Source organism: Anopheles coustani, chromosome 2 (assembly GCF_943734705.1).
Source record: "Anopheles coustani chromosome 2, idAnoCousDA_361_x.2, whole genome shotgun sequence".
Lineage (NCBI taxonomy): Eukaryota > Metazoa > Arthropoda > Insecta > Diptera > Culicidae > Anopheles > Anopheles coustani.
This window is the reverse complement of record NC_071289.1, coordinates 50,261,133-50,283,244: the sequence shown is the minus strand read 5'-3', so window position 1 is coordinate 50,283,244 and position 22,112 is coordinate 50,261,133. Positions and strand designations below refer to the sequence as shown.

Here is a 22,112-nt window from a genome sequence, read left to right as displayed (position 1 = left end):
CCTGAAATGAAAACAATATTATACCTACTCATACCTTATAATAAAGATCGCATCGGAGAATCTGCTATAAAAGCACGAAGACGACAAAGGACAACTCGTTCGCCGAATCGCAAGCCTGTCTATTGCAAATTATTAATCTCCGTTACTAACGGATGTAGAAACTCTTCTAAATTAACCGGTTTTCTTGAATCACCAAAACAGCCAATCACCATCACTAGATGTCTAGATAACTCAGCTACCCTTATTTGCAACGGAATTAAGTGTTTCCTTTAAGATTTAAAAAGTGGTAACCCATCTGCAGACACATCAATTGTAAATTGGTTCACGTTGTTTATCTGGATTTCCATCGAATCGCTTTGAAATTCTTCGTAAGGTTTAGAAATATAACTTTTTTTCTCTGTTTCCTTTCTAATGCTTAGTCTACACGAATTGCAAAGCAACCTTTGCAAACGGCAAAATGCTGTGAGTTAACGGTAAAATGCTGTCAGTTGGTCAGTCAACTGTCAAAGTGTGCGCAAATGTGTTTTTCGGTCGGCGAGTGGAAAATAAAGCCTGTCTCATAGTAAATTGAGCCAAAGAAAGCGCGCTACTGTGGCGCCTCTAGTGGCGTCAGCCGGAAACTAATATTTTTAGTAGTATTAATAACTAGTAACAATGGTGTTGTGAAAGTTTCAGACCTGTACTATTGTTTTTCGCTAAATGCCGTATTTTGGAAATTGAACGACCAAAAATAAATCCGCACAAATAACTGGAGCGCCGGTGGTAAGATTGACAAGGCCTGGAATCCATAATAAAAGCAAAGAAAAATTAAAAGTATTTTTCTTTTGTACAGTTATACATAAGGTTTGTTATAAAAATAGGTTTTTACTTTTTGCGTGTTCCCTGTGCTTATAAATTCACGTCCTTTTTTTGCCGATTTTTCGACCTGCCATTATTCTACGGTTGTCTTAGAGTGGTACAGGGCCAATAAGATTCACTTTGTACCAAAACCAAATTTCCCAGAGTTTCGCCTCATCGAAAAACACTGGGCAATCTCAAAACTTCGTCTTAGACAAACTGGTGGAACAGTTACAGATGTTCTTGGCAAGAGGAAATGAACGGAGGCTGCGAAAACGGTGTCCCATTCCACGACATGGGCGTTAATGCAGGAAACAAAAACAAAATACGTGAATTTAAAAGAACAGGGAACACGTAAATAGTAAAAACATATTTTTATAACAAACTTTATGTAAAACTGTACCAGAGAAAAATACTTTTCATTTTTTTGTTTTTTTGTTTTAATGGGTTCCCGGTCTTTTCAATTTGCTCAGTTGCCTTGGTGCTATAGTTATTTGTGCGGATTCATTTTTGGTCGTTCAATTTCCAAAATACGGCATTTAGCGAAAAACAATAGTACAGGTCTGAAACTTTCACAACACTATTGTTACTAGTTACTATTACTACTAAAAATATTAGTTTCCGGCTGACGCCACTAGAGGCGCCACAGTAGCGCGCTTTCTTTGGCTCAATTTACTATGCGACAGGCTTTAGCTTTGCAAAAATTTGCGCACCAGGTATAGAGTGCCGGTGGATGGAAAATAGTTGTTTGTGATGATGTGCTACGGTTGTTGATAAGATTTCGAGGTGTACACTACCTCTGTGCTGTTTTTTTTTTTTTACAGTTAAACACTCAAATCAACACTGAACGCGCTTTTATTTGCATCGGCTCACGAATAGGAACGTCTACACGAAGCGAAAAAAAGTGGCAGCAAAATTGACATTTGCGCGTGTATTTTCAGAGCTTTGCGCTTCGTGTAAACTAAGCATAATACTTTGTGCTGTCGATTCATTGGACTTAAATTTGCACAAAAATGCATATGCCTGTTCTAAATCTTCAGGTCTTGCTGCTTGAACGTAACCAAAATATGGGCTTTCTAAACCTGTAATAAATGAAGCTAAGCTTGTCTCGTCAATAAAGTTATTAATAGCTGTTCAGCTGTCCTTATACTTATCATTCTGCCTAGCTATCAGTGTGATTTTTTGGATCAGCTCTTTTGTTCGGAGGTAGTAGCTTTTCAGGCTTAAATTATTGCTCACTTTGTTATACCATAACTGGCACATGTGTGTGGACAGGTCATCTCTATCGCTGAAGGTATTAATTAAAATTTCTTTAATTTCTAGAAATTCTGTAGGGTTACCTTCCAAGCACAATGCGTCTTTTGCACGCCCTTGTATTTTGCTATTGAAAGCATCTTCGTACATACGAAACCCAGCAGGATGCACTTTACCTTCGAAAATAGCTAAAGCGTTCTCAACCGTTTTCTACCATGCATATAACTGTTTTTTGCTCCCGTCGTAAATTGGGATTGCCTTGATGGGGTCCGGTATTTTGTAGAAAACATCTATACTAATACTATGTTCAATGCTCTGAGATTCGTTATTGTTCACTGTAAGGCGTTTATCAAGTGATAACAATTTGTCTGCCTGTTGTTGCTGAGCAACATGAAGATTTTGAATAGCTGCAGTCATCTGCTCTAGCTTTGCAGATATTTGATCCATTTCTGTGTGATCTGTGATAGATAATTTCTCTAAATAAATGTCTAATTTTGTTGGTATGGTATGTTGGTAGAAAGACTGTCCGATTCGTTTGAAAATGAATTTGAATCCGAAGTCGAATTTACGGAAGGTGTATTTCTCCACATAAATGAAAAGGTTTATCGAGGTCAAAAACGTCTCTCTTAGAACGCGTTTTCGAGAAGAAAAAAAAAGATCAAAAACGTCTCTCTTAGAACACGTTTTCGTCCGAAACACGGGAGCAAATATGTTTTTTTCTTTTTGCCATACGACGACAATAAAAAGAAATAAAAACTAAAAGTTTGCTTACCTGTGTTACACACCACGTGCAGAATATTATTATTATTATTATTTATTTATTGGGTCCATCGGACATTAGTAGTCTACATGAACACTTATGAACTATATAACTAGGCAAAACGCGCACGCAGAGAGTCACGGAAAGTTACTTGGGACATTTCAAAACTAAAAAGATCAGAATTCTCATTGAAAACTGCGGTCATGGCATTGATTGGCTCTGATTGTCCGAAATTTGTGCGAAAATGACTTTCCCTAAGAAGATGTCGAGGCCGAAGCATTCTTGATGGCGCTGAAAAATGGATCTCACTCAGTAAGTTAGGCGCATCGATGTGATTATTGATTAATCCTGCAATAAAGAGGCATTGAGCCGACTTACGGCGTGAACTCAACTGTTGTATGCCGAGCAACAGACACCTGGCATCGTACGAGGGGAGGGTGTCCCCTGCCCTCCAAGGAAGTAACCTGATGGCATAGCGTGTTGCTTTTCGTTGGATGCTTTCAATCCGTTGGGACCAAATGGTGGCTGAGGGACACCATACAACACTAGCGTATTCAAGTACAGGACGCACAATTGAACAATACAAAGCCTTAATTGTAAGCGGGTCGCGAAATTCCTTAGTCAGGCGAAAAATTAAACCTAATAGCTGATTGCCCTTACTCAAAACATTCTCCATGTGCGGCCTAAGGCTGAGACGCTTGTCAAGTAACACGCCAAGATCACAGATTGTTTCCGAGCGCTCCAACACGCAATTGTCCACATGGTAGTCACACGAGACTTGGACCCTAGATCTGACGAACGACATAACACGACACTTATCGATAGACAGAGATAACGCATTACAATTACACCAGACACTAAATGTGGTCAGGGCCTGTTGAAGGAGGCTGCAATCGTCAAGATCCTTAACTGCATCATACAGCTTGACGTCATCGGCAAAGAATAGGACCTTCTGGTCGTGCAGTTGCAACGCCGCATCATTGACGAATAACAAAAACAGCAGCGGCCCAAGGTTGCTACCCTGGGGGACTCCTGAAGTGCACGATATACTCCGGGACAGGCATGAGCGGACCCTAACACGGCACGACCGGCCAGTGAGAAAAGATTGAATCCAACTCACCAAGTTATCCGTAAAGCCGATTTTGGATAACTTTGCCAGCAGAATATTGTGGGATACGGTGTCAAAGGCAGCCTTGATGTCCTAGTAGATTGCGTCAACCTGGGTGCCGGAATCCAGACTACGCTTACAATAGCTGACGAATTCGATGAGATTAGTAGTAGTCGACCGCCTTGAAACGAACCCATGTTGAGATGGACTGATATAACTAGAAGAAGCTCTCATAATGGCGTCGCATACCAGAAGTTCGAATACTTTCGATAAGGCACAGAGCGACGTAACACCACGGTAATTGCCCGCACAAGAGCAGTCCCCTTTCTTGTGAATGGGCTTCATCCAGGCTGATTTCCAATCGTTGGGAAAAATTGCAGCTTGCAGGGACGCATTAACCTCAATCCGTCGAAGAAAGATAGATGCAGATACGGTCGTTGACCTGGGAACGGCGTTGTCACAAATCTTCCTCACTTTGTATTTGCAAGGAAATGAAAGTGTAGCTCTATCTAGAAGTGGCTACAAGTTCGTACAATCTGTGCATGAGCTTTATTTCCACTCACTAGCACTGTTTTATTTCCCTAACAACTATTACCGGCTGCGCCAATTATGTTTTACGTCGTGGATCTATTTATTCACACGTCTGTGCTTCTGGACGATCAAGATAGAAGTGGCGATCTATATCCGATCGGATCAGGTCTAGTGTCAAGTGATGACAGCGAGTGAACGTCATTTACTCTGGTCACACCTGACATAGTGTTATACCACTTATAACTCTATACTATGAAATAAAACTATTTACAAACTTAACCTTTACAGATACAGTTCAGCTCAGTTCAACTCTTACGTAATATGTACAAACTTAACCTATTGTTCAGTTCTGGGTCATTTTAGCTCAAAAGCTTAGTTATCTAACCTATTCTAGTATTTACAAAAATATACATGGCTTAGTCTAATATCTCTTCTCCCAGCGTACATCTTTCAATATATCTATACATGTTTCGGAAGTATCCTTCACAATCCTCGGCAGTAATCAGGGAGGCATCACGCTCGATAGCTGCCATTAGCTGCTCCTTATTTTGTGGGTTGTCTCTTTTTACATTATCCTTCCACTTACTAAACAGGTTTTCGAAAGGATTGAGGAAGGGTGAATACGGTGGAAGGTAATTTCATCTCAAACCACTCTTCCGATATTGTTTCCTTTACAAAGGTGCATTTATGAAAAGTAACGTTATCCATTATTAGGATTTTTTGATTGCCAATGTTTTGGCCATTTAAATTTTCCCTAAGATCCTTCACGAATTCCCTAAACACTTCTTGGTTTATAGGGGCTTTTTTACTGAGGAAAAACAAAATGCCTCCGCGATTCATCACACATACGATTGAAATGTTTCTAGATCTTAAATGTGGTACCACCTTAACCGCCGGTGTCCCAACCAAAGACCCTCATACTTATGTTGAAACCAACCTTATCGATGAAGATGATGGCTGCTTGAGGGAGTTGTTGTAACAGCCTTTTGTATGCTAGGGCATACTCCTTCCGTTCACCTATTGTGCTTACTACATTTCTGCGTTCTGGCACAAACTTTACACGCTTATAGGTGTCATGGAAATTACGCACCGCACGTGTTACCGTGGTGGGGCTAACTTCTATTCTGTAAGTTTCCTTTACTTTGCCACAGAGTTTTTTCAGGGTAATGGAACAATCCTTGTCCATCCAGCTTTGTATACTCGATACCGCGGCCTCCGAAAGCTTCCTTTCTCTTGCACCTCCTTTTTTTTTCGCTTCTATTTCTCCTGTCTTAAAATATGTTCTCAAAATTCCATACACGGTCGTCCTCTTAATCGAAAGCAATTCCGATATTTGAGTAGGCGTGTAACCCATGGCGCTGGTGTCTACTACTCTCTCGCGGCCTGCGTCCGATGTTCGGTGTATTTTCTTGCGTGTTGCTCGGGCTCCACTTGCTCTACTCGGCATGGCTAAAAACGTAGACCATATAGTTACTCCTAAGCAATTCATGTGTAGAAATTCTAGCAAACCTTCGTTTTCTTCTTCGCTATCCAATATCTCTATCTCAAGGAACTCGTTGAATTCGTTTTCACCCTCCATTGTTCAATACACAATGTAATTTCTCACTTGAATCTTCACAAGACACTTTTGCTACACTTTGTAATTCACCAGGTATGTAAAACCTTACTTACTTATGTGGCGCTACAACCGCTGAGCGGTCTTGGCCTGACGAAGCTCCATCCGAAACCGCTCACGATCGCTCGCCACGCTGATCCAATTCCGTATCCCGGCTTTATTGGCGGCTTCGTCTACGCCAGGGGTCTCCAAACTACGGCCCGCGTGCCGCATGCGGTAAGGGGACGGTAAACGAAGCGTAATCGCTAGTATAATCGTGAATTACGCTGGTCTCTCGTGTATCATCAAATTTCGGGCCAAGCGTAATCTGATTGTCATGTTCAAGGTTGTTACATACTATTGTGGCTATTATTGTGTATTAACCTTGGTCATGTTTACATCATCTGTCTATTTTAAAAATAAACAACTGCGGTTTGTTTACGTTATATTTAATCGTTTTCGCGAGGAAAATTTTAAAAAGGTGATTATTCAAAAATGTCGCAAGAAGTATCAACAGAGAACGACGATTCTTCTCGCTCTCCTACTCGGAGGAGGCGTCGTTTTTGGATGCAGAATTGGTTCCTCCAGCGGAACGAAACGGCGAATCATCTGCTCACCGACATAACATCCCAGGGAATTCAGTTGGTCCAACAATTACCAAAATGGACCCAAATATGCGCAAGGCTATCACTCCTCAGGAAAGGTTGATGATAACGTTGCGATATCTGGCAACCGGCGAAACATTCACTAGCCTCCAATATTTATTCCGGGTAAGTGATTTGTACTTGGATGTTTGACAATTATTTATTATTTGTTTTTAGGTTTCGCGGCACTCGATAGGTAACATTGTAAAGGAGGTGTGCACTTGCATAAATAACGAGCTTCGCGATTATGTAAAGGTAAGAAAGAATGAAAACAAAATCGTATGTTTAGGTTAAAAGTTAACAAAATTAACTGTGTCGGTAGCGTTGGCTTTAAAATGTTATTGATGATGATGATGATGATGATGAGTCCCACCTCTTACCCCAACACAGGTTTGAGAATGGCGGAGTTATCATAAGATATTTGTAAGCAATATCCAAGGCAAATCACGAAGTGGTGGGATCAAAGTGACCCTTCACGAAAAAGACCAGTCAGCTCTCTTTTCCTTGCGTACAGCGGTTAGCACAACTTCCATAAGACAGGAGTCGTGGAACCGCTCTCCGGAGTGCACGGCCAAAAAATGCTCTCTCCTATTCGTGTAGCCGGTATCTCCCTTATCCAACATATGGAGGGGAGTTACCACTTTCCAGGATTGGCAAATTAAGCAAACCTTATCCGTGAAATAGTTGGTCACGTCGAAAATATCATCAATGGATGAATTCGAGGCGCCTGCCACGTGATTGCACAAGAGCGACTGATGCAGTTCCTACAGAAAGATCAACTTCAAATTTCCACTTTTACGCGCGCGTGTCTCAAAGATATGTTGTTCCATTTTTTTTTATTTACATTTAAATTTGCAAAACAAAAATCTCATCATCATCATCTGTGAGATCGTGATGACAAGTGCGATGCTTACAAACATTAAATTTTCACAATAGACAACTACGAGACATTGCACATTCTACTGGGTGCTACTTAACAACCTGCTTAACGTACACGGCACACAAGCGCTTGAACTCGCGAACGTTTGCAGCCTCGGCAATCTCTCTAGGCATGCTGTTATACCATTGTATACCTTTACAAAACAAAGAATTTCTGGCAAATACTGTTGAAAAGTTCGAAGTTCTAGGATCATGAGCCCTTCGAGTGTTGTACCGGTGAACGTCAGAACCCCTAACTACTCTTTCTCCATGGTACCCCGGTAACAAGCCCCTCAGGAGTTTGAATATTAGTATCATAGTCTGATACACTATCCGCTGCTCTACCGACATCCATTGCAGGACATCCAGCATAACAGCAGACGGCGTGTACCGACTACAACACAACACTAATCTCATTACCCTATTTTGCACTTTTTGCAACCTTTTGAGCTGTGTCCGATTGCCGAGGAACAATATTGATGGACAAAAATCAAAATGTGGTGAGATAATGGATTTGTAGAGGTGAACTTTCCCAAAAAAATTTAGGTTGTTCCCCAGTCTACTTATCACCCCACACTTCTTTGCCACCTTAGCGATGACCCCATCAATATGTGCACTGAATGTAAGTCCGTCAAGAATGACTCCCAAATATTTCACCTGGGAGACTCGGTCAATTGGTTCCGTGTTGATGGCAATGGAAAGCTGGCCGATCCTCTCCCTCCTCGACATCACCATGTAGTGTGTTTTACTAATGTTTAATGCGAGTTTCTTGTATTTCAACCAGCCATCCAGAGCCACCAAGTCTGCATTTAAAAGGGACTCTGCCTGTTTCACGTCCTTTCGCGATATACATATTACTGTGTCATCAGCAAAAAGATTTATCTCGCAGGAACGTAAGACCTGCTTCATGTCATTTATATACATGATAAACAAAATTGGTCCAAGAACACTTCCTTGTGGAACCCCAAGGGTGTTTTCAATGGGATCTGAAACAGATTTTTTGAAAATTGTCCTCTGGGTTCTACCTGTCAGATAATCGCTGAACCAACTGAGTTCCTTCCCCTCAATACCGAATCGTCGAAGTGTTGTGAGCAACAAGGGTCTCGATATTGTTTCAAATGCCCGCTTTAGATCCAAGAAAACTGCAAGCACCGGCTTTCCACTGTCCATCAACCCCTTCCACTTCGCTAGCACCAGGTTCAGTGCAGTTTCACAGGAATGTCCTTCCCGATATCCCGACTGCTCCCGGGCCAGCAGGCCGGTCTGGTCCAGGTATTGCACCAATTGGTCTTTGATAACAACCTCCAGGACCTTTTCGACAGTGTGAAGCATGTTGATGGGGCGGAACTCTTCCGCTTTGATAGCTCCAGTCAGCTTTGGAATAGGTACAACCAATGACTCCTTCCATGTCTCCGGAAAAACACCCCTCTCCATCGATTGGTTAATCAAATCCAGGAGCGTCTCCCCCGCTACATGAAAGCAATCCTGCAAAGTTTTTGCATTTACATTCCCTATTCCTGCCGTTTTGGTCAGGTCAAAACATATCTGCCTAAGCTTGCTCATGTCTATTGGTTGAAAAGAAAATCTATGCCTGGGAGCATCAACTTGTCTCAGCTCGACTGGTTCGTCTACCGTCGGAATGTTGTTGTTAACAAGTGTGACGCTATTCACAAAAAAAAAGTTGAACCCTGCTGCGAAATTATCGAATTTCACACATGAAGCTGTATTCTCGTCGGGTTTCAACATGCTTTTAAGAAGTTTCCAAAGTTCCCTACTATCACCCTGATGCTTGCTAATTTCCCTATTGAAGTATTCCTCACGAGTAGTTTTTAAAGACCTACTGTACTCGTTTCGTAGCTTAGTGTACTCACACCAATGTGAAGCCAGATTAGTCCGAACAAATTTTTTGTACACTTTGTCTCTTTTCCGCTTTAGACTTTCCAGAGCCAACGTATACCATCTGCCAGAGTATCTAGTCTCCACGGTCCTTTCATAAACTAAACTATTCATAGCACTCTCTAGTGTATCCTTCAATAGATCTGCAGCTTCATGGAAATTTGTAGTTTCCCTCTGTAGACCCAAAGTGACTGCCTGACAAAGACCCTCTTTAGAGTACCTATTCCAGCATTTAACTTGTTTTTGAACTGTCCTGAAACGTTCATCATTCAAGTTTAAAAGCAAAGTTTCATGATCAGATATTTTTGCACAAGCATCTGTTACCACGCTAATTGAGTCTGTGTTGCAGTACACATGGTCAATCAATGGCCTGCTATTCTTCGTAATACGGGTAGCTGCACTAACCTTCTGCTTCAGGCACACCGAGTCCATAAGTTTCTTCAATTTTTCGGACCTCACATCATTGAACCAATCAATGTTGAAGTCCCCAACCAAGACATTACGCTTGCCAAAATCTAGAAATCTGTCTAACCAGTCCTCCAGAATTTCGACAAATCGTGAGTCACTTGAACTAGGTGAGTGATACAGAACGCCATAGTTTGCAGCCGCCATACCTCGAGTCACAGTAAACCCCAAAAACCAGTTGCCTTCCAGCGACTCGTTTAGAATCACCTTCAAGGCAACCGAGTTCCCAGCGTAAACCGCAACCCCTCCTGTGTGTCGTGAGTGGGACAAACAGGACACGGCCCTGTACCCCGGTATACTAAACTGATCAAATGCTTCGCACTCCGTTATATGCGTCTCAGATAGAAGGACCAACGCGGGTTGCATCCTTTCTACCGAGTCGCGTAACAGAACATAGCTTGATGATAGGCCAGCGACATTGCAATACATGATTTCATATCGCTGTCCTATCCCCAGCAATCTCTGCTATTGGGAATGCTTAGCAATCTTTGATACCTGTTTTTTGTATATGGGGCACTTGCTACTAAAAGCAGCATGTTCCGTGCTCCCCCTTGAACCCGCCAACACGCAGTTCACACATTGTAAGGCCGCCGACTCACATTCCGACGTCCTGTGTGCACCACTGCACCTAGAGCAGGCTTCCTCCTTATTGCACTCGGTGCTCTTGTGCCAAAACTGCCCGCACCGAAAACATCGCAATACATGAACAGAAGTGCTTATCGCACAACTGTCAAAACCTATTTTGACCTTTTTGAGGTCATCTAGACATTGTGCCGATTCCTTGTCTACATCGATCACGACATTGTACTTCTGGTACTTGAAGAACCTACTTTCGTACATTCCAACAAGCTCCAGTGTCGCGAACGGGATCCCTGCATTCTGTTCCTTCAGAAGTGCAATCACATCCTCACCAGAATACTTCTCCGTCATTCCCATTATCCTTACTCTGGACAACGGTAAACGAACGGAATAAGCATCCCCGAGTTTAGACTGCACCTCCTTGCTAACTTCATCTAACGCGGATGCAGGACACTGTACAAAAACCTGACCTTTTCTACCATTACGGAAGTCCGAAACCTGCTGCTTCCTCGGATCCAAACGGGCGCGTAGATCAACTCTTGTCTTGTCGCAAGATTGATCCACCTTCGGTACAATTACTAAAGACTTGGAGAGTTTTTGCTCTGCCACTTTAGCCACGTCTTTTTTACCTATTTTGGGCCCAGAGCCAGCCTCCTTCACAACACTCTTGGTTGCTGTGGGCTTGGTATTAGCTCTTCCCATGTCAAAATTACTAATAATAGTTTGAACCTTATTTTTCAAACTATTATCTGCCCCACTTTTTTTGGCCACTACTGTAGCAAAGCTCTCACTCCCCTTCTCCTTAGCACTCACCGGCGAAGGCTTCTCAATGATAACCTTCGGTACAGGAGGGGCTCTCAATGTAGTGGTGGTGGCATCGCGCAAAGTTGATGTAACTTGGCGCTTTACCGCCTCACACACTTCTTTTTTCATTCCTTCCAGTCCCTTCTTAACAGCACTCTCAATCAGTGCACACAATTTAAAATCTGCTGCTTGTAGGGCTTGCGATTGCTCTCCGCTTGACGGTCGGCTTTCTCCCACCACTACATCCTGCATGCCCGGTTTCTTATTGCAAGCGATACAAGTATCGCACATAAACACAACATTTTTCGACTTTTTAACCGCCTTTGCAACCGATTTAGTCAGATCGGCGCACAGGTGGTGAAAATGACCGCCGCAATCATTGCAGACGATCGGGTCATCGCTAGTTGAAACGACCACGGAGCATTTTTTACACTCCATGGCCGTAAAACAAAATCCGAGCAAAAACGCACGCAAATAAACACCGTATACGTACCGCCCGCTCCACACGCTGCCGTCTCACCCACACGAAACACAAATTACTCGTTTGGCCGGTTAGACAAGCACACCGTTACGATAACCGGCGATATGGATACCGCTCCAGCTAACGCCACTGATAAGCAACGCCGCCAAGAACAAAACCAACCGCTATCACCGAACGATGCACCATGAACAAAAACAAACTCTACCAAACACTAAACAGACACTTCGGACACATTTGCACAGCGAAAACAAATGTTAAATCTGCCCTCGACTGAGCAAAAATATCCGAAAACGTAGAGCACTTCTAAAACACGCACTGCACTGTCAACAGTCACTCACACTTATTTGTGTAGAGTCCTCGCGAAAATTATGTGTGTTAGGAGACTCATCTCCACATACGACTTGACCTAACGATGCGCCTGCATAAAAAAATATTCTGGCAATATGGCATGCCGTTATTAAGTTATTCGCAAAGTGATAGGTGTGTCAGTTTTCATGAGTCATGTGATATAGAAAAGTAAAATAAAATAATCAATTTTTTTTTTTATTCATTAAAGATTTCATTCATCATGGGTTTTCGCAACTTCCAAAATGGCCCGTTGGATGTCCATAATGCGACGGCGTTTTTTTCCGGAAATGTACGAAGCACAAAAAAATAAAATAATCAATTTTTTTTTTTATTCATTAAAGATTTCATTCATCATGGGTTTTCGCAACTTCCAAAATGGCCCGTTGGATGTCCATAATGCGACGGCGTTTTTTTCCGGAAATGTACGAAGCATTCCTCCGGATTTGCACTGTCCGGTGTCGCGCTTTATGGCGATTCACCGGGCATTTGCAGCCGATGGGGGAGGGCTTCACTCGCACTGTTGCGGCCTGCAACAATTCTTCGGTCCGATTCTTTCTTTCGTTCTATTTATTTCTATCTAACGCGTTTTTTAAACACTGGCCCTCTTTTATTTTTCTTATCTCGAGCGACTCGAATGTTAAAAAATTACACGTGTTTTTTCCTTTCTCTGTTCTGAACCGAAAATACCCCATTGTCCCGGCTGGAGCCCCTTTTATCATCTTATCAGCCGCGTCCGTCAGCTGGTCGTCTCTTTCTTCCGAACAATAGACCCTACGGATCTGGACCAGCTAGCGGACGCGGCCCTTCACCACAACTACTGCCCTCTGTTGACGGCTCCAACCGGTTCAATTCGAACTGGCCCTATCGGACCGTTGTTTTCACAACACTCACCGTTTCCCTCGCGAACAGGGACAGGAGTTGATGTTATGGGAAGGACCATGTTCCTGATGGGAGAAGAAGGTGTGGAGGAAACGGAAGTGTTGGATGGGGGAGTAAAGGAAATTTCCACGAGGGAACGGGGAGTGAAGCCCTCATCGCCGTCGCCAAGCTGAAAATAAATAAAAGTCGAATATGTATTTATATCTATATTATGCTTCTCCTCCTTGTCAACTTATATAATTATACATACTACATATAGTTAAAGCTAATTTTACATTCTCTTTTATTCTTTTAGTTACCCTCCACCCAAGAAGAATGGCTGGCAATTTCAAAGAAATTTGAAGAACGTTGGAATTTTCCCCATGCAATAGGTGCTATTGATGAAAAACATGTTCGTATTGTTGCTCCCCGAGATAGCGGCTCAGAATACTTTAACTACAAGCGGTTTATTATTATTATTCTTTATTCATTATTTCGGTTTTTCAGCATCGTACTCCTGATAGTAGTCGATGCTGACTATAATTTTATAAACGCAGACGCTGGGGGCAAGGGTAGGATATCCGACGGAGGAAACACACGGCTGTACCAGAGGTTGGAAAACAAACAGCTTAACATGCCACCTCCAGAACCGTTGCGGGTACCCTACCGAACCGCAGTTCCGTATTTTCCCTTCGGTGACAAAGTATTTGCCTTTACCGATTACTGCATGCGTCCGTATGGTGGCGTGCATAGTCCTAACTCCATTGAACGAGCGTTCAATAAACGACACTTAAGAGCTCGTATGCCAGTGGAGAACTCCCTTGGCATATTAGCTAGTCGCTTCCGGGTGTTAAAAGGACCCATACATCTAGAGCCCGATGTAGCGAAAAATGTTATAGCGAAATTTTTTTTACATAATTTTTTGCGTTCCTTGTGCTGGCAGCATTACTTACCATCATAACATGGGCTTGCGGGTAGGAACGAAAGTCCAGCTCGTGTTCCCGGTCGTACCGTGGTGAACGGCTAAGCGAACGACGATCATGGTACTACTTCACTAGTACAAGTAGGTTTTAATGATGAACCCATGACTTTTGTTACCTGTTTCGAGCGTGAATGTTTGGACTTGCAACGTACGGAGTGCGAAGTATTACAAATTAAGTTATTAACTCGGTACTTGGAAGTTGGCTAGCATATCCATATCGATAAAGGTTACTGAGGTTAATAAATTCAATACGTGTCAATCAAGAAACAATGGAAATCATTCCAGCCAGCATGAACTTCAAACTAAACTAAATAAAACGTTAAGTTGATGAGACAAATAGTATATTTATTCTATTTTTATTAACGCTGATATTACAATTGTGCTAACATTCCTGATCGTGCTTCAGACATCGTAGGTTCACCTCTTTATGTCTTGCTTATGAAGTAGACCATTCAAATATTGTATTCAATTAGCCAGTTTTCTTATTTTATTGGCTTTTTTTCTACCTCCCTGATCTATTATTCTTCTTTTGGCATGTATATTTTTCTCGTTTCCTATTGTCATATTTATATACCGAATGCGTATGTGCAAACGATTCCTAACAAAAGATGTTATGATTTCTAGCGGAATTTCAGGCATTTTCTTTTCAATCCTTTTGACGCATTTCATAACAATTTTCTTGTCCTTCCTAAATTTACCATGCGGTTGTAATTTTTGGAAAATTTTTTATTTATAACTTTGTTTCAAAAACCTTTGTTTTATAACAACATTTTATAGCTTTGTTTCAAAAACCATTGGCTTAGAAAAGAAGGGGGTTGAGAATAGCTATGGTCGCTGGTTAAATTCAATGTGTGTGTTCCCAAATCAAGATTTTGAAATTTAAGTTTATATTTTTTTGCAATAAAGCCAAGTATGTACTCCAAACCATCGCTATCTTGTTCCGGCAATTCTGCAATAGTACTACTCGCTGAACTCATAACGTCACTGCTTTCTGATTCGGCTATATCGTTCGTAGGCTCGGTTTCATTTTCTGGTGGAGTAAAAGCTATATCCGGTGAGGCGAAAAGAGAAGCAGAAATGAAACCTTCGTTATGATGCTCTTCGTTTTCCTTATTTTGAGACGTTTGGTTTTGTAAAATCGAAGGCGATTTTCCTAAAATCATTGTCCTTATTCTATGTATGCAGCTCAGAGGAGAGAGGTGATCATATACACCACCAATTTGCCTTAACTGTGAAAAGAAGTTCTCCAGTATATCCTGGTGTAACTGTGAAAAGACATTGGAATTTTTCTTTTTTAATTGAATTTAAATAGAATTTTAGTGAAATATAGGTAACTTACCTTGTGGGTCGACAAATACTTTACATTATGTTTAGCGTGCATATCGTTGAAAAGCATTTTAACGCAGTAATCTGCATCAAAACCGAAGTCTGGAAAATTTGCCGATTTCCCTTATCTAAAACCCTCATATTTAACATCAAATCATACATTTCTTCTAACGCCTGAATTCGGTTTTCGTTGCCCGAATATGCTTTTTTGTAATGCAATTTAGCTAACGGACTGCAGGAGTTTGATATGCTGAACCACAGGTCTATATTTGCAATTACATCTGCTAAATTAGACGCCTCATTTTTGTCAGAATAATATTGGCGCAATGTAACAGAAGTTGTCCGTGATAACAATTGGGCTGCTCTACGAACATTTTGTTTTTCATGAGAAGTCATGACTATATGCGTTTGGCTTAATTTAAACAAAGGTGTCAGTTCAGCAATATTTCTATTCGCAATTAAATCAAACAATAAATCCGATTTAATGGTATTTCCTTTATAAAAAAAAACCATGATCAACCAGCCAATTTCTTATCAGTTTCAACAAATGTGGAGCATCAGGTATTACATAGACTCTTCCGTTTGTTATAGGATGTTGAAAAAAAGGTTTAAAATTTTGTGCTCCTAGCTCTCTCCAGCATCCAATATTAGTTGGAGAATTGTCACTTACTATTGCTGCCACATTAAGTCCTTTTCCATGTAGTTTTGTTATAAGTGTTAATATAATGTCCTTTGTCATTTTTTGGTCGAAGCCGATGAATATTGGTTGCTTCCATTTTTTGAAAAGCCCACGTGCCATCACTATTTGAATATAATTATATGGACCAACAATTTCATCCGCTGCTCTATCATATTCCACAACCTTATTAACTTTCATTTCATCAAAACAAATAACGCATTCTCTATCTTTTTGATGGAATGTTTGAGTAAAACTCCCTATCAAATTTATGACATCCTCTAAAATACCTTCCTTGAGGATTATAGTTCTTGCATACCGTTTTAGCGTGGATATAGAAGGTAGAGGATATTTGAGATCAGTCGCCAAATATCTATAGGCTCTTTTTCCGAAGTAGCGTAATGTGAGGGCCGAACTGATTTCATGTATAATCCATTTTACTCTTTTCTTTAATTTCAAAATAATGTCTACCTGATTTGAAGATAATGTGGGTTTAATCATCTCCTTCAAAAGAGGCACCAACTGTATCGAATTTAAAATATTGTGGTTTGTCTTTGCTAGCTGATCTTTTATATTTTGCACTTCCTTTTTAAGCTGCTCATTTGCATCGTGATAGTAATTCAATTGTTTGCGCAAATTTGTGTTGGTTTCTACTAATTTTTCCTTCTCAGCAATAACTTTTGATAGTTCCAAACTTAATCTGTTAACTTCTACCTTAGCATTTTTCAATTGTATTTGAACGTCGGCTGATTCAGACGGTGGAGTTTCAGTGTTGCTATTATTGGTAGCATTATAAAGTTCGCCCGCTCGCAGATCTGCATTCTGTTGTTCATTGATAATGTAAATGTCTTTCGCAATTAAGCGATTTGCCGTAATGGAAGGAATTGCTAAAACAAAACAATAAGACAGATTTCATATTATATTGTGATATTATAAACACAACCTCAGACGTATTTTCGGTCACAAAGCGAACAAATTTGTGATATCATTGCCTCGCAACAAGTTTGTTTGTTGATAATTGTTAAGACAACAAACGTGAATCCCGAGCAACTCGGTCATTTCTATTGACTCCATAAACAAATGACTACACAACAAAAAACGAACGAAAAACTGACCGACAGAAGCGACAAGTTAATTTGTGACCAAAGATATGTTTGAAGATGTGTTTCTAATTGTAATTATGTATGTGCTTATTTTAGTGTTATGTAAAATACCTGTAGGTTTCAATCTTCGAAAATTATTGTTAAGTTTTATCAAAGGCGACTTTTCTAGATTATAATCATCACTTTTAAAATGCACCGAGCACGCTGCACTAGTTTTTGATGGAATAAAATTTTCTCTTTGACTACAAAAATGAATCCATTTACGTCGCCTTTCATCATCTACAGGAAATAGATGAAACACCACATCGACCCCGCGTTTTTTCACATTCCATGAGTTATTTTTGCAAAAAACAGCTGAACATGATAAATACGGCATTTTTACGCTTTCGGAAAGAACTTTGGAAACAACAGCAACTGGCAAATTATAAACATAAACAAAACCCGGAACGATTGTCAAATTTTTCCTTTATTTTTCTAAAAAAATCAAGGCGATTTGTTCGGGATCAACCCACCTGGATAGTAATCACTTTGGTATAAAACATACAAGAAAGAAGAATATTTATTGTAGACATATAAAAACGCAGGAGTCAGTGTGACAAAAATCAAAATCGTATGATTTTTAGTACAGTACACGATAGGAAGCTCCTAATTTTGTTACATTCCACCTCGGCCCATAAAAAATGAAAGATTTTTGGTTCGCGTTGATTAGTTGTGAGAGAAACCGATAAGAAATGTCTTGCTGACATTTTGAAATTTTGAAAAACAAATGTTTATTCGTTTAGTACAGAGCTCTACAACCGCAAATAATGTGTTTTTTGTCTTGAAAAATTATGTCTAGATATGCATTGGGTTCCAGCTGTCAGTTGTTAGTTTGGGTTCCGGTTGAGAAAAAAGCTTTCTATTCTTTTTACTTCGGTGTATATTTCCCGATGTCTCGGTTCGTTGCCACAAAATCGTTTGTGAAGAGCTGCTCAATGTGAACATTCTAACAGTTTGGTGTTTCATCGCTCCCTATGAAATTTGTTTTTTACATCGTCATTAAAAGCATAGTTAAATTTTCCTTGTCGAAAATGGGGCGGACAATGGCATGTCATTGCGGAAAAGTCAACATCACACCGTCAGTCAGGTAGTGCAGCGTGATTAAAATTTAATTATTAGACTTGTAAGTAGTTACAACGAATGATTTCAGAAAAAGTTTATTCTCTATAGATTAGTCAACCATTCATGCAATGTATATTTTTCCTTTTGATTCTAGTGCAGCATCAATTTGATTGCATGTGGGAAGTGCTTACCCTCTGAACAATATTCTCCGAACTTTGGTTACGTCATGCAAGGAACGAGAAAAAACGAAAACAGTTGTGTACAGTGTGGTAAGCAACAATGCAGTTTTAACGTCGTTAATCTTGAATTAGAGAGTCTAATGACCAAAATGGTGAAAGTCTCAAAAAGTTTCAGCTAAATGAATGTTTCTCAAGGTAATCTCACGATCACAGATTATGAAAATCAGATTGTTCGATTGTGTAAAAATTATTGAATAGTGTCAAATGTGAAATCAACAATCTTTTCACACATATATTGAATGAGCAAAAACAATTTGAGATGTCCGGTTAGAATGCGTTTTAACATGTTTTTGAGAATGATCGGTCTTGCGTTTCTTTAACACGTTAAGCACTACGTCGGTCCCGTGGGGCCAACAGCGTTCTTTCCCGTATGCCGGCGTCGGCCCGCTCGGACCGACAGTGCCGGTTTGGTAGGGGCACAAGCGCTTCGGGACCGACAACGTAGTAAGTTTTTCTAAAGCATACCGACGGTCCGCATTATTAGAATCATTTGTTTGAGAGTCGTCGGGAAACGAACAAAATTTCATCATAAGACTTTGCAAATTCTAGAATAAAACACAAACACAGTTGAAATAATAATTGAACATGAATTTGTTCAACGATATCGGTAGATATCGTTGTGGAGACATTAATGTTCCTATTAGTTAAGATATCGCTTTGTAGACAGAATTGTTTGAATTCAAAAGAAAACATATGCCACACATGCTGAAGTCTGACCGTATGTTCATTTCTCTGCTTTGTCTCGTTCTGTTTCGTCGAGACATGATTGAACATGAAAGCACTGTCTCGCTCGCCGTCGATGGTTTGCTACGAATTGCCGGCAGAACGGTTTACAATTGCAAATTACGGGTAGCGCTTAACGTGTTAATTAGAATATACAATCATTCGTTACAGCGTATTTGCGTGTAGCTTTAAAAATACAAATGAGATTGACTAATTGTTAGAAGTTTTTGTTTTGATCCTTTGAATATAGTGAAAACTAATGTTGATATAAATGCGTGAATCTATTTCAGAATTGTTTCCGATACGGTTGTTCCTCTGATTGCCAGTGATGAAATCGATTGTGTTAAGTATGGTGAGTATTATGAATTTTAAGATTTTCTTAGAATTTAAATTTATAATTGAAAAAAGTCCTTTTCTTACGAAAATCGTTTCAACCCTTCGATTATCATCTTACTGTAATATTTCACGAATAGATTAAATTTGACTCTTTGGGTGTTTGTTTTATTTCTACTTTTATTTGTAAACCTTGTGAGAATGAAAACTGTATGAACAAACGTATTCACACCACATTACTATTAGCCATTGATTTTACAAGAAGACTATCGAAACTCTCATAGTTCAACTTAATTGAAATTGTATTGTAAAAAAACATTATGTTTGGTTGATCTATTAAAAATAGTAAAAAAAAAAGATTTTTATGTCTCCATATGGTTTCATAAGTCTTCTGAGTTGGTCACGATTTGCATGAATGGTTTCGTCTATCCAAAGTAAAGCATTTTTACCATTTTGATTTTCTTTTTCAATGTTTTAAGTCGGGGGTCTCCAAACTACGGCCCGCGAGATCCTCTCTTCCTTGGGTAAATGTGGCCCAACGCTACGGTTATTCCACCCAATGCGGCTCGCGTTAAAAAAAGTTTGGCGACCCCTGTTTTAAGTGAAAAGAAATTTTATTCGATTGTTGATGGGTGAATCGGTGAAGCTCTATTAAGTTTTCCTCACGCCTCCCCTGCGTCATGGGCCCCTCCATTCAATAATTCTCATTAGTTTATATTTTCAATGCATGTTGGCCAATGTGTCGTTTGTCTGAACTTATAGGCGATAGTAGTATTCCTCTTATTTTCTTTATTTTTAATACAGTAAATTATCTGATGTAAACGTCGTTTTATTTTTCAGATTCAAATTACGGTGTTTGAAATTGGATGCAGATTTAATCAATCGTTAGTGCATAATCTTTTTTTGCTATGCAATTAAGTTCAGTGAATTACTTCCAGTCAGAGATCAGATAAGTATTTTATTGAAATTTTTTGTGCTTGTAACTATTCCTGTTGGGGGTGCCCATGGCGCAGCGGTAGCGCGAGGAAACACCACGCCACAGGTGTGGGATCGAATCTCGAGTCTGGCACCCTCCGGTATTACGAACGGCTGACCACCGATCTATAATATACCGTCTTTCGGTCACACAAACTCTCTTCGGAGAGAGGCCTTGTCCCACTAGGGGATGTCGTGCCACATAAAAAAAAAAAAAAAACTATTCCTGTTGATGAGATGATGGCAAGAGAAATGACGCTATTGCTGAAAAAAATGAATAGTGGAACTTTGTCATCCTTTTATTTATGTTAAACTGTATTACATTTATTATTAATAGAGAAGTCTACATCATTACTTCCCATTTATAGTCTTGCACAAAAGTCTTCCATGATGTGTATTCTTCGTAATCTCATTCTGGAGCATATTTAATTATCTTCTACCGTTGATGAACCATATCTGGTGCTGTTGAGGAAATTGTGTATACAAAGTTGAATAACAAAGACAATGTTCGGTCAAATAGTATTAGTTTTTGCACAGTGGTAAGTGCTAACTACCGTAGGATATTACTAAAATAAATTAGAAACACGAAGATTAATATTTCTTCAAGTTCCACAAACTCTTTGTGTGGCACATTATGTTCCTATTTTGGCGCCTGGTTTTTGTAATGTGCCTTACTTGGCGGACTTAAAACGAAATGGATGTAGTTCATTAAATTCAACTGCTTTATTAAACAATATTCAATGATCAACTTGAAATGATAGAAATACATTTCAACAGCAATCAAATAGTCAAATTAGCATTTTTTGCAGTGGACTTAGCTTTCGAAGTCTTAGCTACAGAGTCTTTCTTTGCTTCACGAGCTGCACTCGTTTTGGCGCGAATTTGTTCCTCTTTTTGTTTTTTGTAGCTTAACGAACAGAAGTGCCTCTCCGTGCCATGTCCCTTACATAAAATATGTAGCCGCAAAAGATGCTCGGTCTTCATGACATCTCCCTTACATACAAAATGTGGCCGCAAAAGGTGCTCGGTCTGGGAAAGATGATTCTTTAGAAAGATCAGGTGCGGTCCAGTTCGGTGAGATGAAGTGAACGCGTGCGGTGATTCTTCCGCTCGTCCCAAGACCGATTTTTACTTCAAATTGGTTCTAACGTTAAACGAAAAATATTTGCCAGATCATTACTTTCACGGCATTGTAAAATCTGATGTTTCGTAAAATATCACATACATTCAGAAAAAAAAAACATTTTAAAAAATATTCAATTCTAGAATTTTTAACAAGAGAATATTTGTTATGCTTTTGCATTTTATGTGTGGATTTGGTTTTATCGCAGTTCAAGCAACCTTAATTCATATCGTTGCAATAGAGTTCATAAACTATCGACTATGTACAATATATTATTTGCCTTAACTGAACTATTTTAGCTATTTACTCATTATTCATTTTATATACATTTCGATGCAGTCCATAAGTCCAAAAACATTGTGAACATTGTCAATAATTTTTTGTGTTACTGAAATTTTGTGTTACTCTAAACTACATTTTCTCTTTGCAGTTCAGTCAGACATAATTCATAGCA

At 39.9% G+C, this 22,112-nt stretch overlaps 1 protein-coding gene and 1 long non-coding RNA gene across 2 annotated transcripts; both read left to right on the top strand.

The window, feature by feature from the left end:
- The first annotated feature begins 6,746 nt into the window (after nucleotides 1-6,746).
- On the top strand, nucleotides 6,747-15,101 carry LOC131264559 (uncharacterized). Its single transcript, XM_058266841.1, has 5 exons — nucleotides 6,747-6,854; nucleotides 6,906-6,983; nucleotides 13,394-13,542; nucleotides 13,585-13,735; nucleotides 15,075-15,101. Exons 1-5 carry the CDS (start codon nucleotides 6,747-6,749, stop codon nucleotides 15,099-15,101), a joined length of 513 nt encoding a protein of 170 aa, XP_058122824.1.
- A 3,326-nt stretch (nucleotides 15,102-18,427) lies between these two features.
- On the top strand, nucleotides 18,428-20,480 carry LOC131265934 (uncharacterized). The gene is made up of 3 exons (XR_009178345.1): nucleotides 18,428-18,534; nucleotides 19,518-19,579; nucleotides 20,401-20,480. It is a non-coding gene; the product is annotated as an uncharacterized LOC131265934 (long non-coding RNA).
- Nucleotides 20,481-22,112: the final 1,632 nt, after the last annotated feature.

Bases quoted from the DNA above. Each gene is read 5' to 3' on its own strand.
- LOC131264559 (XM_058266841.1), top strand. From the start codon at position 6,747: ATGGACCCAAATATGCGCAAGGCTATCACTCCTCAGGAAAGGTTGATG. The intron at 6,855-6,905 runs GTAAGTGATTTG...ATTTGTTTTTAG, and splicing joins GCCTCCAATATTTATTCCGG to GTTTCGCGGCACTCGATAGG. The intron at 13,736-15,074 runs GTACCCTACCGA...TATCGTTCGTAG, and splicing joins CACCTCCAGAACCGTTGCGG to GCTCGGTTTCATTTTCTGGT.